General features: G+C 35.1%; 1 protein-coding gene across 1 annotated transcript in view; it reads left to right on the top strand.

Annotated features, from left to right (window-relative positions):
- Positions 1-18,678, top strand: part of WDR72 (WD repeat domain 72) — a 227,726-nt gene that overhangs the window by 17,723 nt on the left and 191,325 nt on the right. Inside the window, exons 2-3 of the mRNA XM_025994816.2 lie at positions 8,475-8,639; positions 15,830-15,936. Of these exons, the coding sequence (XP_025850601.1) occupies positions 8,487-8,639; positions 15,830-15,936 (260 nt within the window). The 5' untranslated portion in view covers positions 8,475-8,486. The remainder of the gene's footprint in view (positions 1-8,474; positions 8,640-15,829; positions 15,937-18,678) is intronic.

Genomic DNA, 18,678 nt, shown 5'->3' with positions numbered 1-18,678 from the left:
TAAAAACTAATACAAAGGCAGGAGTAGTGTTTCTTGGGAACAGAATGTTAAAACACACCCATGTGCTTCTTCTAACTACCAGTTTTGTGATCTTCACATGTATCACATTTTCCTCCTATTCCCTCCTATTCAAGGGAATAAGGGAAGGGGCAGAGGGAGAGAGAATCTCAAGCAGACTACACATTGAGAGCAGAGCTGACCCGGAGTTCCATCTCAGATCCCTGAGATCGTGACCTGGTGCTCAAAAGCAGGCACCTTGCTTTTCTGCTTCTTGAACAGAATGTATTGGCCATCTCATCATCTTTTATTCAGCCAGCTAATGCCATGATGCATAAAAATTGTCCTGGGTTGGAATACCATGGAGCCCTGAGGAGTGATGGATATTTGGGCCCATCGTTTTGCACTTCAAATGACAGGTTTTGTGGGGTTTTAGTCTTCTTTTTCTTTGCTATTATCCATCATTTTTTCTGCGCTTTCTTTAACTGGAAATCATTATGCTCCCACTTTCCTTGCTTCTTGCTCCCTCATTCTCTAATCTGTTGATGTGAACACAAGTGGGCTGTTATATGAGCTGTCATTTTACTTAGGAAAATTTAATTATGTCTACCCTGTGTTTTCATATGTATGACTGTACCTCCTAATTCCCCAAGGTTACACTTTAATATAAAGTTTTTGCTAAAATGGGTAAATGTGTGTGTGTGTGTGTGTGTGTGTAGTTTTGCCCTCCCCCTCATTTCTAAGATCACGAGTATATTTGTATTTTCTGTTTCATGTCCAATCAGTTTTAATGATCTCTATTTCTATAAAAATTATTTCACTTAATCCTTCCAAATTTTTGATATATAGTTATTTATAATACTTCCATTTAAAATATTAATTTTGGTTATAATCATTTTCTCTTTACCATATGTATATATATACATATATATTTGGTGTTTTTAATTTCTTCTTTATCAAACTAGCCATAGATGTGCCATATTTTTTCTCCTTTCATAGAACTGGGTTTTCTTTTGTAGATTATTTCCTTTAAAAAATATTACATTAATGTATGTGCTTGTCTGTCTTGTATTTTTGTATTTACCTTGACCTTTTATATAAAATTTTAATTTAGATGTTAGATTATTAATTTTCCATGTTAATATATGCATTTAAGGCTATATTTCACTTCTAAAACATACATCTGGAAAGATTTATTATATAAAGTTTTCACTGTCTTTGGGTCTTAATATTATTTAATTTGTATTATGCTTTCTTGGTAGCCCCAGGGACATTTAGAATATATATACATATATATATATTTGTAATATTCAGTTCCCAAATATATATGTGTTTATACATACACACACACACACACATATAAAATTTAGTTCCCAAATATTTTGAAAGGGAGCATTTCAAGTCTGTGTATGTATGTTATAGGAGGAGGTTCAGATTTGTATTCATTTTTGTCAGGTAATGTTGCCTATATAATATTAATCCTTTGGAATTCTTGACATGTTTCATAGTCTCACACGGGCAGTTTTGTAGTGCTCACTTCAGCAGCACATATACTAAAAAAAAAAAAGGGCAGTTTTGTAAATGTCATGTGCATGATTTAATAAAATATGTTTTTATTTAATATTTGGTGCAGGGATCTATATATGTCCATGATATTACAAATGCAAATTCAAGTATTTTATACCCTTACTTTTTTTTGTCTGCTTGATCTGCTTGAAATCTTCCTTCTTAATAACAAATCTATCTGACTTTTCTTTGTAGTTTGGCAAGGTTGTGTTTTGGCAAGATTTCAAGGCTCTGACATTGGGTGCCTAGAATAGAGACTATTATCCCATCCTAGGGAATAATTTGTTTACTCGTTATATAGTGACCCTTTCTCCTCCATTAATACTTTTACCTTAAAGCCTATTTGCCCAATACCAGTTTTCTTTTATTACTATTTGCCAGGTATAGCTTTGTTCATGCCTTTATTTTCAACCTTACTGTGTAAATGCCTTAGGAATTTTTTTTTTATAAATAGGATATACTAGGTTATATTAAAATTGAAAACCCTTGTCTTTTATGCAGTAAGTTTAACTCATCTACTTACCGTGAATTCTGGTATATTTAAATGTGAATTTGCCATTTATTTTTGCATTTTCTAGTTTCCATATTTTTTTGGTTTAATTTTTTTTCTTCTATTGGGTAAGTTTTCTTTGTTGCCTTTTACCACACTACTGGTTTGGAAGTTATATACTATCTTTTTAAAAAAATATATCTTGTCATGAAATCTTACCTTAAGAAAACTGAAAGTATTTCTGTTCACTCCCCATATGTACAAGAATATTAGATGAGACCCTTGGGTGGTTCAGTGGTTGAGAATCTGCCTTCATCTCAGGGAATAATTCCAGAGTCCTCGGATCAAGTCCCACATTAGGCTCCCCACAGGGAGTCTGCTTCTCCCTCTGCCTGTGTCTCTCTACCTCTCTCTCTGGCTCTCATGAATAAATAAATAAAATCTTTAAAAAAAAAAAAAGAATACTAGGATTATCCATTTCCTCTTCTTTAATATTCTTATCTGGAATTTTAGTTTAACTCCCCAATTAATCACCTTCATCATTACTGATATTATCATTTTATAGGTAGTGCTCATTTCGATTTACTTGTGTGCTTACCAGTGTCCTTGCTCACCAGTGCATCTGTATTCCACTTCATTCCTTTCTTTTTGATTTAATATATTTTTCCTAAAGTACATCCTTTTGTAATTCTTTCAACAATGTCTATGAATGCTGTATTCTCTCAGGCCTTATTGTTGGAAAATGTCTCTATATTGCCCTCACTTTGAGTGATAGCTAAGTATAAAATCTATGTTGACATTCACCTTCAGCATTTTATAAGTAATATTCTGGTAGCTTCTGGCCATAATTTTGTTGTGGAGAGATCTGCTTTGAACATACTTGCTGTTCCTTTTTCAGATTCTTTTGTTTTATTTCTTGCATGCTTTGGTTTTAGTGTACTACAATTTCTGTAGGATGTGTGTTGATGTTCATTTATTTCTACTTTAATCCTCCTTAACACATTGGATTCTTAAATCTAAGTTTTCATATCTTTGAAATATGCTGGAAAATGGTAGACCCATTAGCTTTTTAATAATAATTTAATAATTTACTTCTAAAATCATCTAAAATTTAGGGGTAAACAGTAAGTATAGTATACAGAACTATTTTCATGAAAACTTCTTAATGGTAAGTTGCCAATCTGTTACTTCATCTTTTAAGAATTTAGTTTTGTACTTCTTAGGAGATATTCTCCTATACAATCATGATGAACCTTCCAAAATTAGGAAATTAGCATTGATATATTATTACCACTATTCATTCCTACACCTCACTTAAGTATTGCCAGTTATCCCAGTATTGTCTATTGTAGTAAGAGAATCCAGGTGAGACCCATATCTTGCATTAGTTGTCATATGTTTTGAGTCTTTTAGTTGGAGCATTCCTTGGTTTTTTACTTTCTTGACCTTACTTGGCTTTTTAAAAATTACAGGTCAGTTATTTTGTAAGGTCCTTCAGTTTGTGTTTGTCTTGATTAGATTCAAGTCACACATCTTTGGCAGGAACACCACAGAAGTGCTGCCATGTTCTTCTCACAGCATCCTGTCAGGTGGTGCATGAATCTGATTTGCTCCATCACTGATTATTTTTACTTCTATTACTTGCCAGGCTCTTCCTGTATAAAGTTACTCTTTTATTTCCTTTGGAATTAGTAATTATCAGTATGAACATGTGGTTTCCCATTTTATTCAGTGAATTTCAATCTATTCCTAGCATGATTCACTTTGATGCTCTTGTAGTCCATAATTTGGCCAGTGGGCACCCATTCAAGCTGGTTTCTATGTCCTTTTGATAGGTCCCCTTACTCTGAGCAGTTCTTTGCTCTCAATAATAAAATGTGCCAGTATTATCTTGTATTTTCCCTGCTCCAGGGATGGAATCAACCAATTTCCCAAGAAACCCTGGTTCCTTTTAGTAAAGAATAGCATTTAGAAGATGCTAAGTGAGCTTGTTGCCATGGGAGTGTTGCTGCTCCAAGCCCTCAGGGAACAGAGATGGGAAATGTGTACATTGAGTGTATGTGTGTTCATACTAATACCTCTGATTCCACTGCAAATAACAGGAATTGTTCTAGTTTTCTTCCTTTCTATATTTCCAACTTTCCTTTCTGATAGTAGGAAACTTGGTTCCTGTTATTCTATTAATATGTTAATTATTTAATCATTACTCTGAATGTAACTAATTTTCTATAAATTCTGCTGCCCTGCCCTCTGGCCTCCTGATCATTATATGGCTTCATCAGCCCTCGTAGAGCTCTCTACTGACCCTGGATGTGAAGACTCTGCTCAGCCTCTGTATTCCCTATGTCTGGCTACACTTTCTGGTAGTACCACTCCTGCCACCAGGACATTATCCTTCCTGGGCTTCTGCACTCTATTCTGGGGCATCTCTGTAAATGGATGTTCACCTAACCTTGCCCATCCTCTGATTCCCCTTTGCCAGTACCACCTTACTCAATGTAAACTCCATCATCACCCTGCTTGGGTGCCCTCCACATTGGCTCTCCCTTCCATGCAAATACCCTTCTCACCTTGCACTGGTTTCTGAGCCCCACACCAGGGCCACTCCCTTTATCATCCTCATGGTGTGAACTTCTTCCTTTTTGTTCAGGCTCCAACACCCAGTATAAGACAGCTTGAACACATTGTCTCTTTTCACTCTGCTTGGGCTGTACATCTCACACAGGGCTACCCAAGTTTGGGCATCTTACTCATCCTCCCTGGGCTCCACCTCCACTTGTTCTCCTATACAGATGCCCTCCTCACAAGGTTGAGCTCTGACACTCCAATAATGCTTCTCTACCTAATGGTTTTAGGACTGAACTAGCCAGGAAGGGAAAGGGTTCTACCTTTTTTGGAGCTTATATTAGATAAATGTTGGGTGTTCTCATTTTATCATCCATCGTTCTTAATATCTCTGATTGATCTTAACTCTGATTTTTTTCACTCAACATTCTGTTTCTTAATCACTCTTTGCCCTTTTTTTTGTGCAATTTCTTGAGAATTGTCTAAGTGCATTGATTTTCTCTTCACTTGAGTCTATTTTGATTTATTTTCTTGACATTTGTTATATTCCAATGGTTACATTTTACTCTAGAAGTAGTATTTGTTTCTTTTAAAATTCTACCTGTTTATTTTTTTTATAGGCTATCTTTTTCCCTAAGGTTTTAGGTTTCTTCTTTTGTCTCTTTAATAGTTCATAACAATTTAATATATTTATTCTTTCACAATAAGTTTTATGTTGTTCTCTTATTATTAGTTTTGGAGGTACTGATCATTCTATTTACTAATGGTTTATTATTTTCTTGAATGGTTTGTAATTTCTTATTGCAAGCTTATTTGCCACTGGAGTTATTTGCTTCTATGAAAACCATATGCAATCTTGGTTGTTAAAGTATCTTCCAAATGCTTTATTTAAAAAAAATAGTTTCATTAAAATGTAATAGACATGCAGTATATTTATTTACATATATGTTTACATATATGTATTGAAAGTGTATAGTTGTATATGCTTTAACATATGTGTTCATTCCTGCAACAATCACCATAGTCAAAATAATGAACATGTCTGCCATTCTCAGAAGTTTCTTTATTCTCCTTTGCAATTTGTATAATCCCTGTCCCTTTCTCTTGTCCACAGACAACCACTGACCTTCTTTCTATTGTCATAGAGTAATCTGAATTTTCTAGAATTTTATATAAATGGAGTCAAACTGTATTTATTCTTTTTAGCCACCATTTTCACTTAGTATAATTATTTTTAGTTTAATCTGTGTTATGCAAATTAAGAGTTCATTCTTTTTTATTGATGAATAGTATCCCATTATGTGGTTATACCACCATTTATTTATCCATTCACTTCATATGATGGACATTTAGGTTGTTGCCAGTTTTTAGCTATTATAAATAAAATGCTACATGTACAAATCTTTTTGAAATATTTGTTCTCTTTTCTCTTGGGTGACACCTAGATGCATTGACTGAGTAATGTACTGACACATTTTTCACTTTGTAAAACAACTGCAAAACTATTTTCCAATGTGTATTTCCAACAGCAACATAGGAGTTCTAGTTGTTTTACATTCTTAGCACTTGGCATGATTTTGTTAAAAATTTGAGGTATCCTAATATGTGTATAGTGTTTTTGAGAGGCCTCTCACTAGTATCATTTACCTGAGAATAATTATTTATGTGGATTTCTGGGATGCCTGGGTGGCTCAGCGGTTGAGCATCTGCCTTCGGCTCAGGGTGCAATCCTGGGTTCCTGGGTCCTGCATCGGGCTCCTCGCAGGGGGCCTGCTTCTCCCTCTGCCTATGTCTCTCCCTCTCTCTCTATGTCTTTCATGAAGAAATAAATAAAATCTTTAAAAAATTATTTACATGCATCTCTGCATGTGGGAATTCTGGTATTATAAATATGTAATGATATAGTTTTTTTCCACACCTGTTTTGTGGTTCAGGTTTGACATATTTTCTTGGAAGATTTGGAAATAAGCTACCTTATCTTTCTGAATAATGTTGGAGTTTTTCTAGATTTCATTTCATTGAGTAAGGAAGGCTTCTTGTTCTTAAGTGGGGATTAACACTTAAACCTATTCAACTCCTCTTTCAAATTATTCTTAGATTTGTACTGCTTGGAATTCCTTAGACTTATTTACAATCATGGCCAAGAAGCAACATGCATGCACGCACACATGCATAGCATTGTTTCTCTGTATTTGAAGTAAAAGTCCAAGTTCAGATTATAGTGTTGTTGAAACCACAACACTTTGGTTAGCTTAGTAATGTGATGAATAAGTGCAGTCCTGATAGTCTGAATTGCAAAGCTCCAACTAGTTCCCATAGAAATTTTGGTTTTGTGGCACCTGGGGAATTGCAGTAAGAATAATATAGGCCGCTGTGTACTGATCTAAGAAGCGAACCATCAGGAACTAGGAACTGAATTCCAAATAAATGAACTACAAATAAAATTTTGAAAGCAACCAGTTTATGAGTTACTTACTCTCTACATCAAATTTATGTTCATGGTGTCAACGCATACTAAATGTTTATATGTGTGTATGAGTCTATGTGTACTTAAACATAATAAATAATAATATGTACCTTAAATTTTAATAACTTGTTTTGGTATTTATCCTTTTTATGCTTCAAAACCAGAAGTCCTTCAGGACAGAAAATTTTCATTTTGTTAACTTTCTCAAGCCAAATGTGGGAAGTAAGCTTGCTATCTTCCTCCCTCTCATCTTTGATGTTTTTAATGAGACTAAATATATACTACTTTACTACTAAGTTATAAGAGGAAACTTACTAATCTACTCTAAAGATTTAAAGCATTATTTAAAAAAAAATAAAGCATTATTAATCATCAAATTATTTGTATTTCAGAAAAGAATCCCTATTTGGGGGAAACATTTAACTCATTGTGTCACAAGCTGTAATGCACATATTGCTAGGTATACTTGAGATCATTTTGGGTAGTAAGTACACAGGCAAGCATTTTTAATAATTATATATTCATTTTAACCCTTGTAACCAACACATGAAGGTAGTAATTTCATGAAAATTCTTTTTTAAATTTTTTTAAATTAATTTTTTTCATGGAAATTCTTATTGAAGAAGATAGCAAATGCAAAAATGGGTGAAATAAAGATAATTATTAAAGTAGGATAGGTGGAACATGAATATAGCAGAAATCAGGAAAGTCACACATGAATTTTTGAAGACTGGGAAACACTGTTTTTATAGAAAATATTTACTTCTTTTATTTATTTATTTTTATTATTTTTTATTGGAGTTCAATTTGCCAACATATAGCATAACACCCAGTGCTCATCCCATCAAGTGCCCCCCTCAGTGCCCGTCACCCAGTCACCCCCACCCCCCCCCCACCTCCCTTTCCACTACACCTTGTTCATTTCCCAGAGTTACTTCTTATTTACTTCTTAACTGCAAAAATTCATGTATTTGTTACTTAGGTGAGGTGATAACATTTTTGGGGAGAGAGAATATTGCAAAGCTGTCTTCAAATTATAGTGTGTAGCCAGCTCTGTTCTTTGTGAGAGGCTTTGCTGGGCTTTGGAGCAAGTCAGGATCACCCATAGTCAAAGCCATGTGTGGAGTGGATAAACTATTCCTATCTTTGTCTTTGTCAGCCTCAATAATCACAAACTGGGAGAAAAGTCATTTTTGTTTGATTGATTAACACTGGACATGGTAATTTCAATGTGTAATGGCTGCCTTCTCCTCTAATGACAGGGAAGCACCCTTTTCCCCCAATTGTGGGAGAATACATCCCAGAGTTTAGATCATGGTAAATCCATTAGTGACATGATCAGTCCCCCAAAATGCATTAATGATGACTGTGTTTACTTTCTTTGTTCAGGATTCTCTCAGCATGAGGTCCTCCTTGCAGGCAGTAGCCCTTTGGGGAAAGAAGGCCCCTCCACACAGCATCACTGCCATCATGATCACTGATGACCAACAAACCATTGTGACTGGAAGTCAAGAAGGTCAACTCTGCCTCTGGAATCTCTCATCTGAACTAAAGGTGAGTGAAACTGAGTCATATTGAAACAGAAGGCACTCACAAAATAAGCACAATTTGTTTCTACCTACAATGACCATGGAAGTTTTGCATGATTGTTAAAAAGGTGCTTACTAAAGTAATAAATTGATTTTACTTCTGAGTTTGGAGAAAATGAAGTACTATATGATGGATCAAGATCATTTGAAAATTATATTATGAATATTGCTAATCGTAGCTGCCAACTAAGTGTTATCACCCTTTAAGCTGTGCTGAGTTTTACTGTTTTACATCCTGAATTATATGTTTAAGTAACTGAACTACAGACATGTAAGTATAACTCTAAAAATTATAGCTCATTAATCTAAACAAAGGGCACCCTCGAAAACCGCTATTAACTAAATGAGTAATATCTTAATTATCTGGGTGTTTCTGTCAGTTTGGCCTTCTTGCTATTCTTTAGGCCTCTGCTTGCCTGTGATTTTTAAAGATCACATCAAAAAGCTCTAAATCCAATTTACTATTGTCGTCTTCCTATCTCAGAACCTGACCTCACCTAGGATTTGGCCCATTGATTAGCAATTAATTGTCCCTGTCCCAAGTCATAAACATTTAACATATTGGAATAGATATTTGCTTAGTCCTAGCAGCCTCTGGACCCAATTTGAACATTTAAACTAATGATGTACTTAAAGTATACTGCCCTCATTAAGAAGCCTTTTAAAGATCAAAGACTATTTTTAGCCCTTAAAGTTTGTCACTTTAAAACCTAAATTAACAATTAATTGTAATTCTATTTTATAGTGTAATTAATTAACATCTCCCATCACAGAAGAGTTACACTACCGGACTGCCAAGAACTGCATAGCAGACCACCTCAGCTCAATGTTTATGAACATTCCTGAAAGAAGGAACTGGTATTGCAACCACTGAGCTTTGAAGAGTGGCCCTCACATTTATTATCTCATAATTTAAACTCACACTTCTAAATGGCTTAAATGGTCTTGCTACTCTTTTTAATGTTTCAGGTATAGTGTTTTCCAGTTGGAGTAGTTGTCTTGTAATATGTAGGTTGCAATAAGCTTAAGAAATTTGGAATCCTAGCATCTTCATCTTTTTACCTGTGTTCCTGGGATTTATTCAGTATTTATTCAACATGCATGTATTGACTACATGGTATAAGTTAGACAGTATACTAGGTACCTGGGTTCAAACACAAATGAGAAGACTTGGTGCTGACTGTCCAAGGGACTACAGTGTAGTAGAGAAAGGACATAGACTAATGTAGTGTACTTATGTGATAATAAAAGGTACTCTGAGTACTTTGAGTGCTGAGGAATTTATATTTAAAAAAATTAGCTAGCAAGAGCTAATTAGCATGGGCTAATTAAAAGCCGTGGCAATATTGAGGGATTTCTAGATGATTTATGCAAGGAGATGATATAATACTATATTATTATATTTGTGATTGAAACTGTCATTTGGTATTAATGTGAAGGGCATACTGAAGGGAGGGGGAGAAGAGGTAAGGAGCAGTGACTATGGTGGGAGATTCCACATTATTTTAGTCAAGAAAGTTTTTGAGTATGAACCAAATCAGTGATGGGATGAAAAGGAGATGAAAAATGGAAAGATATTAAGAAAAAAGAATGGTCAGAACTGAGCAACTGATTGGAGTGTGGGTAAAGGGGCAGGAACAGTCAAGGATACCTTACAGATTTGGGGTTTAAATAAATGGGTGGGACTGGTGGTGTGGTGGTATCATGTATTTGTATCAGGAATAGCAGTGAGTAGAAAACAGGAATAGGAAAGGAAAAGAGGTGATTAAGCTCTGAATATCTCGGAGTATACAAGCATTTATTAGGGGATTGGGAACACATCTCAGTTTTTCCCTGTCATGGGTAGTAGGCCTGCAGGTTACAGGGGAGTAGAGAATATGTGCCTCCCTGTTCTGGGCTTCTCATCACTGCCCAGATTGTGATGCTGCTTCCAGATTCAGAGTCCAACTCCCAGAGACCTCTTCATGCGGTTTACCAGTGAAGACCTTCTCCAATTTTCATGCTAGGAACTACTTCACCTGTGTTTCCTGGTATTTATTGCTGGTATTTATAATGCTTTTAAGCATAGAGAAAGCTGAGTTGAACACCCCCCCGCCCCCAGATATATCCCCTTAGTATTGCTATATTCTATTTTTCTTCCTATTTAATACTCAGAAGGCAGTGACAAAGTGAAGAATAACAAAAATAGCAATATTGTGCACAGAAAAAGAATGGAGAGCTTGGTCAAATTATAACTCAGATATTTACCAAATCTAGCAAATGGCATATTCTTGGAGCCTGATTTCTTCATCGGTGAAATGGGTATCAAACCCTGTTTATAGTTGCACCAGTGCCTGGATATGGTGGATGCACATCAAATTGTGTGTTCCCATTTGTGCTATTGGAAGCTCCTGGGGTGGAGGAAGGTGGAGATCAGTAATGTGTCAATAGAAGTAGAGCCAATGAATAGAAGTAAAGGTCTCTTGGATGTCATTGTGGATTTTTTTGTTGTTTATATTCCTTACAGCACTTCCAGAATATGATAAAATAAAGAGATTATGATGAATTGTCACAGTCTATTTAATTACATGTGGGGATTTAGTAGTAGAATGAGGACTCCATATGCAAAGCAATGGAGTTCCATTATGCTATTTTGTCTACAGTATATTTTCTCCAGGAGAAGAATCTTCATTTTCCCTAATTCCTTGCTTAATTTGGCTTGTAATATATGGTAAGGTGTTAATATTCGTAGGGGTATGTGTTCCAAAATGTAATGATGGGGAAAGATAATATGTTGTTTTCTGAGATGGAACTATCTGGATTTCCCAGGAAAAAGGTAGAATAAGAACTTGGGTTAAATGATTCTAACCAACCATGAAAATGCTTAGTAGCACTGGAAATTTAGTCTGACAACAGATCTTTAGAGAAGTATTTCTGTTTGTGATAGAAATAAAGTGAAGGCAGAGAATGCTTCTGTTTTGAAAGAACTTATCACTCGTTAATATGATTTGGTTACCATCTATGGATATATTTGCATAGTTCAGAAAAAGTGTAGGAATATTAATTCATTGCCAATTTGAATGCCTTTTATTTCTTTTTGTTATCTGATTGCTGAGCCTAGGACTTCTAGTACTGTGTTGAATAACAGTAGTGAGAGTAGACATCTCTGTCATATTCCTGATCTTAGGGGCAAGGCTCTCAGTTTTTCCCCATTGAGAATTATATTCACTGTGGGCTTTTCATAAATGGCTTTTAAGGTATTGAGGAATGTTCCCTCTATCCCTAGACTCTGAAGAGTTTTAGTCAGGAATGGATGCTGTATTTTATCAAATGCTTTCTCTGCATCTATTGAGAGGATCATATGGTTTTTGTTTTTTCTCTTATTGATGTGATCTATCACATTGATTGTTTTAGGAGGGTTGAACCAACCTTGCATCCCGGGGATAAATCCCACTTGCTTGTGGTGAATAATCCTCTTAATGTACTTCTGGATCCTATTGGCTAGTATCTTGGTGAAAATTTTTACATGTGTGTTCATCAGGGATATTGGTCTGTAATTTTCCTTTTCAGTGGGGTCTTTGTCTGGTTTGGAATCAAGGTAATGCTGGCCTCATAAAATGAGTTTGGAAGTATTCCATCCCTTTCTCTCCTTTGGAACAGCTTTAGTAGAATAGGCATTGTTTCTTTATTAAACGTTTGATAGAATTCCCCTGGGAAACCATCTGGCCCTGGACTTTTGTGTCTTGGGAGGTTTTTGATGACTGCTTCAATTTCCTTGCTGGTTATTGGCCTATTTGGGTTTTCTATTTCTTTGTGTTCCAGTTTTGGCAATTTGTTGGTTTCCAGAAATGCGTCCATTTCTTTTACATTGCCTAATTTGTTGGCATATAGCTGCTCATAATACGTTTTAAAAATCATTTTTATATTCTTGGTATTGGTTGTGATCTCTCCTCCTTCATTCATGATTTTATTACATTGAGTCTTTTCTCTTTTCTTTTTAATAAGGCTGGCTAAGTGTTTATCTATCTTAGTAATTCTTTCAAAGGATCAGCTCCTGGTTTTGTTGATCTGTTCTACAGTTCTTCTGGTCTCTATTTCATTGAGTTCTGCTCTAATTTTTATTATCTCTCTTCTTCAGCTTGGTGTAGGCTTTATTTGCTGTTTTTCTCCAGTTCCTTTATGTGTGAGGTGTTTTTGAGTTTTTTCTAATTTTTTGAGGAAGGCTTGTATTGTGATGTTTTTCCCTCTTATGACCACTTTTGGTGTATCCCAAAGGTTTTGAATGGTTGTATTTTCATTTTCATTAGTTTCCACGAATCTTTTTAATTCTTCTCTAATTTCCTGGTTGACCCATTCATCAAACTCTCCCTCTTCACAGATGACATGCTACTATACATAGAAAACCCAAAAGACTCCACCCCAAGATTGCTAGAACTCATACAGCAATTCAGCAATGTGACAGGATACAAAATCAATGCACAGAAATCAGTGGCATTTCTATACACTAACAATGAAACTGAAGAAAGAGAAATTAAGGAATCAATCCCATTTACAATTGCACCCAAAAGCATAAGATACCTAGGAATAAACCTAACCAAAGAGGTAAAGGATCTATACCCAAAAACTCCAGAACACTTCTGAAAAAAATTGAGTAACATACAAAAAGATGGAAAAACATTCCATGCTCATGGATTGGAAGAATAAATATTTGAAAATGCCTATGCTGCCCAGGGCAATTTACATGTTCATTGTAATCCCTATCAAAATACCATAGACTTTCTTCACAGAGTTGGTGCAAATAATCTTAAGATTTGTATGGAATAAGAAAAGACCCCAAATAGCCAGAGGAATATTGAAAAAGAAAACCAATGCTGGGGGCATCACAATGCCAGATTTCAAGCTGTATTACAAAGCTGTGATCATCAAGACAGTATGGTACGGGCACAAAAACAGACAGATCAATGGAACAGAATAGAGAACCCAGAAATGGGCACTCAAATCTATGGTCAACTAATACTCGACAACGCAGGAAAGAATATCCACTGGACAAAGGACAATCTCTTCAATAAATGGTGCTGGGAAAAATTGGACAGCCACGTGCAGAAGAATGAAACTAGACCATTCTCTTACACCATACAGAAAGATAAATTCAAAATAGTTGAAAGATCTAAATGTAAGACAAGAATCTATTAAAATCCTAGGGGAGAACACAGGCAACAACCTTTTCGAACTTGGCTACAGTAACTTCTTGCAAGATACATTTATGAAGTCAAGGGAAACAAGAGCAAAAATGAACTATTGGGACTTAATCAAGATAAAAACTTCTGCACAGCAAAAGAAACAGTCAACAAAACTAAAAGATCACCTACCAAATGGGAGAAGATATTTGCAAATGACATATCAGATAAAGGGCTAGTATCCAAGATCTATAAAGAACTTATCAAACTGAACACCCAAGAAACAAACAATCCAGTCATGAAATGGGCAGAAGACGTGAACAGAAATTTCTTGAAAGACCCGCACATGGCCAACAAGCACATGAGAAATGCTCCACATCACTTGTCATCAGGGAGATACAAATCAAAACTACAATAAATACCACCTCACACCAGTGAGAATGGTGAAAATTAACAAGACAGGAAACAACAAACGGTGGAGAGGATGTGGAGAAGGGGGAACCCTCTTGCACTATTGGTAGGAATGCAAACAGGTACACCCATTCTGGAAAACAGTGTGGAGGTTCCTCAAAGAGTTAAAAATAGAGCTACCCTACCACCCAGCAATTACACTACTGGATATTTACCCCAGAGATGCGCATGTAGTGAAACACCAGGACACCTGCACCCCAGTGTTCATAGCAGCAATGTCCACAATAGCCTAACTGGAAGGAGCTATGATGTCCTTTGACAGATGAATGGATAAAGATTATGTGGTACACACACACACACACACACACACACACACACACACACACACACTGGAATATTATTCAGCCATCAGAAGAGACGACTACCCATCATTTGCTTCAACATGGATGAACCTGGAGGGTATTATGCTGAGTGAAATAAATCAGTCACAGAAGGACAATCATCATATGATTTCAGTCATATGTGGAATATAAGAAATAGTGAAAGGGATCATAGGGGAAAGGAGGGGAACTGAGTGGGAAAAATTAGAAAGCGAGACAAACCATGAGACACTCCTAATTCTAGGAAACAAAGGATTGGGGAAGGGGAGGTGGGTAGGGGGATGGGGTAACTGAGTAACAGACACTGAGGAGGGCACTTGATGGGATGAGCACTGGGTGTTATACTATATGTTGGCAAATTGAATTTAAATTTTAAAAATGTTAAAAAAAGAGAAGAGAAAACATGAAAAAAAGAATATTAATTCATTTAGGAATAGATTTTTATTACCCTTAAGACAAATTTTATTACTTAAAATTTGTTTACTTATTCAAATTAAATTCTTAGTCTCTATCGACAACCTCTTCTCTATGTGAGAGGATTCTTATTGTCTTTTGTTTTGTAGTTTGATTTTCATAATCTTGTTTTATAAAATAAAGAGCAATAGACGTTTTTAACACATAGATAATGGAAGAATTAGCCCTCAGTGCTGTATTTTCAAATTCATGTATTTAGGAAGACATTGGCATTTTCAATAATAGCTTAGGTAAAATTTTATTTTTAATGTGGAAAATTAATTTTTGCTATTCTGAGGCAGGAAGCCAAGTAAGGTTATAATAAGGTTATAGTGGTTACAAAAGGGTAATCTTTTCTTTGTATTATTTTGTAAACTCATTTCTGAATTCTGAAATGTGCTCATTAATATGCTACTATCATTTGAGGCACATTTTGTGCATAATAAACATCAACACTGACTTATTTGTATTCGAAACCTAGATGTTGTAAAACAGGTCTGGTGATTATTTAGGTTTCATGATGGATACAGAAATAAAACAAAAAATTTTTTTAAAATGTGTACAACACAACTCCTGTATCTAGATGTTTATTGTTCTGTGAATTTTGATATGACATAGATTAGTTTTCCTGAAACCTAGGTAGAGCAAAAACATAGTAGGATTCTCTAATGAGAATAATGAATATTTATATAGTGTCATGTTTATATTCTTTAAAAGTTTATAGCTGTTTAAAAGCTTATCATCATCATTTTCAGATTTCAGCTAAAGAACTTCTATTTGGTCATTCGGCTTCAGTAACATGTTTGGCAAAAGCGAGGGATTTCTCAAAACAGCCCTATGTCGTTAGCGCTGCTGAAAACGGGTAGGTAAGATGTGTGCAACTTTGTGACCATCTCTGTTGCCTCTCCCTTTCTAAAACCAATGATGGGGTAAAGAATTCTGGGGCTGAAGGAAATCTTAGTGATTTTCATGTTCCTTTTACATACAGGAAAATTTAGATCTTAAATGGTAGATTAATTTGTATGATGATCCCAAAGAATGTGATCAATGTTGTGTCTTCCAGTTTAACTCTTTTCTTGCTGGATGAAGACCAAAATAAACACCCCAACTTTTGTATTGGGCCTTGTGGCAACCTCACTATGTAAAGGATACTGGCAAATGCCACCTGTTGTAGAGCTGAAAATGGAAAAGTCTGGATGCTTGTCTTTTTTCATGTAGTAACTCACTTTGAGCTCTTAAGCAAACCTATCCAAACCTTCATCATTTTGTAAAACTCAATAGTTACAATCTTCATGTTATATACTTGTCTGATATCATATATAGGAGAAACAGAGAAGGTTCAATGGTACATGAGATGGTGGGGGGAGAGAAGAGAAAGGAACATAGACAGTGATTTGGGTGCAGTTTCATGGAGGCAAGATTTATTCCAATGAAGTAAGACTAAGCTGTAAGAAAAGCCTTGCCAATGAAAGAACTACTATGAGCTGGACTCTGCTGATGAGTAATTTGCTAAGTAGAATCAGGAATGCGGAATCGATTCATTATACATCTATGAATCAGGGATTGGATTACTCGTTGAAACAAGAGAACCCCTTCCTTTTTTTGTTTTTTTGTTTTGTTTTGTTTTGTTTTTGTTTTTAATCTGTGGAGAAAGTACATGGCTCTGAATTCTGAGAACTAAAAGAATAATGAGTGTTCAACTTGGAAAAACTGAATAGTTTAACAAAATGCTAGTGAAACAGATATCAAAGATGTACTTATTCTCATAGCTTACAGCAAAGCCATCATTGTTAAGCTTAGAGAGATTGAACTTTGGATGAGGCTAGAGTGAAATGCCGTGATACATTCTTTTCTTAACAATTGCTAGTAGCTTTCATACGCTACAGCTATCACAAACGCTTGCTACACAAGCTGAGATATTTATTGCCAGTCTAGAGAATTTGAGAGATGGTACTTTTTTTTTTTTCTGAGGCTACTTGGAGAGTTGAGAAAAATTAATTGTTAAATGAGAAATAGCTCTGGAAAGTAATCGAGTTCCAGCTTGAGGTTTTTGCCCACAGTGGTCTAGCTCCTAAGAAGAAACTAAGGTTAATGGACATTTTCTTGGTGATAGATGAATTCAGCTGTATAACCCTGCAAATATGATTATTAAGGAGCCAAGGGTCTGTTTTGGTGTTCCTTATTCAAGATGATTTGAATTTTCTAGGTTTCTGTTCCTTCAAGATGCAAAACTTGGCCTGCATCTGTAAGATACTTTTTAGGAAGTATCTACATTTCAGCTACTGCATACTTAGCAAATCCTAGTTTAATCTACTGGAAGTTATTAAACTTACTAGGTTTGGTCCATTATGCCCCAAACAACAATAATTTTTAGCTTTGAGAAGACTCGGGAATTGACTATAGACTTAGCATTTCTGTTTCCAAAATGATCAGAGGGGACCCAAAGTTGCTTTGACTCAGTTTTTCATTTTTTTCCCAAAGTATTAGTTGCATAAGTCATAAGGTTTATGAATCCTAGTAAATTCTAGGATGAATGAAAGGGAATAAATACCTGGGGACCTGATATTGAAGCAATAGAATGCCACAGAAAAAGAAGATCCTGAAAGTGATTAGTGGGAAAAAGCAGGTTATTTATAACAGAATGTAATTAAGCTGACTTCTCACCAGTAATATGAAAACTAGACAGCAGTGAAATATCTTCAAAAAGTTGAGAGAAAATATCTGTCAACTTAGAACTGCATGTCTAACAAAAATATCTTCCTAAAAATGAGGTCAAAATAATAACATTTAATACAAATACTAAGAATGTTCACCACCAACAGATCCTCTATAAGCAAAAAAATTCTAAATGATAAAATACTAAGAATGTTCACTTCCAACAGATCCTCTATAAGCAAAAGAATTCTAAATTATATTCTTTAGTAAGAAGAGCAATGCTTTCAGAAGGAAGAACTGAGATAGAAGAGGGAATATTGAACAAAACCAGCAAGTTTTTTAAAAAATGTAAATAAATACAGACTATAAGACAACAATATTTATATATTTCCCAAGCCCCACCCCCATACATATACACACTGTCCTAGTCAACAATTGCATAGGATAGGGTAGTGACCAGAATCTACATGTTCTGGTGTTCTAGGGATGGGTAAAGCTATTGGTTAATTTTAGAATTTTAGACCATAAGCTACATGTACACGTTGATATTTCCAGGGTAGCTGCTAAAAGAACAGATAGAATAAATAAAAATTATAGAAATAGAATACGGAGCTTTCAACTTGGAAAAGAAAAATAATGTTATTTAATCCAAAGGAGACAAAAATAAACAAGGCAAATAGAAAGCATAAAGTAAGGTCTTTGAGATAAATCTAACTAAAACTATAATCTCAATTATGTAAAAGGACTGAGACATCTAGTTAAATCACAAAGATTGTTACACTATTTTTTTTGTTATACAATTTAAAAGACAAAAACAGCATAAGGATGTAGAAAGGTTAAAAGTAAATGGACAGAAAAAAATTTATCAGATGAATACTGACCAAAATAATGTTGATATTAACTGTATAATATTTTATATTAATAAATACACATAGTAATAAAACCATAA

The sequence above is a fragment of the Vulpes vulpes genome, chromosome 15, assembly GCF_048418805.1.
Source record: "Vulpes vulpes isolate BD-2025 chromosome 15, VulVul3, whole genome shotgun sequence".
NCBI classification, from domain to species: Eukaryota; Metazoa; Chordata; class Mammalia; order Carnivora; family Canidae; genus Vulpes; species Vulpes vulpes.
Note: the sequence above shows the minus strand (reverse complement) of the source record. Positions and strands in the feature narration are given on the sequence as shown.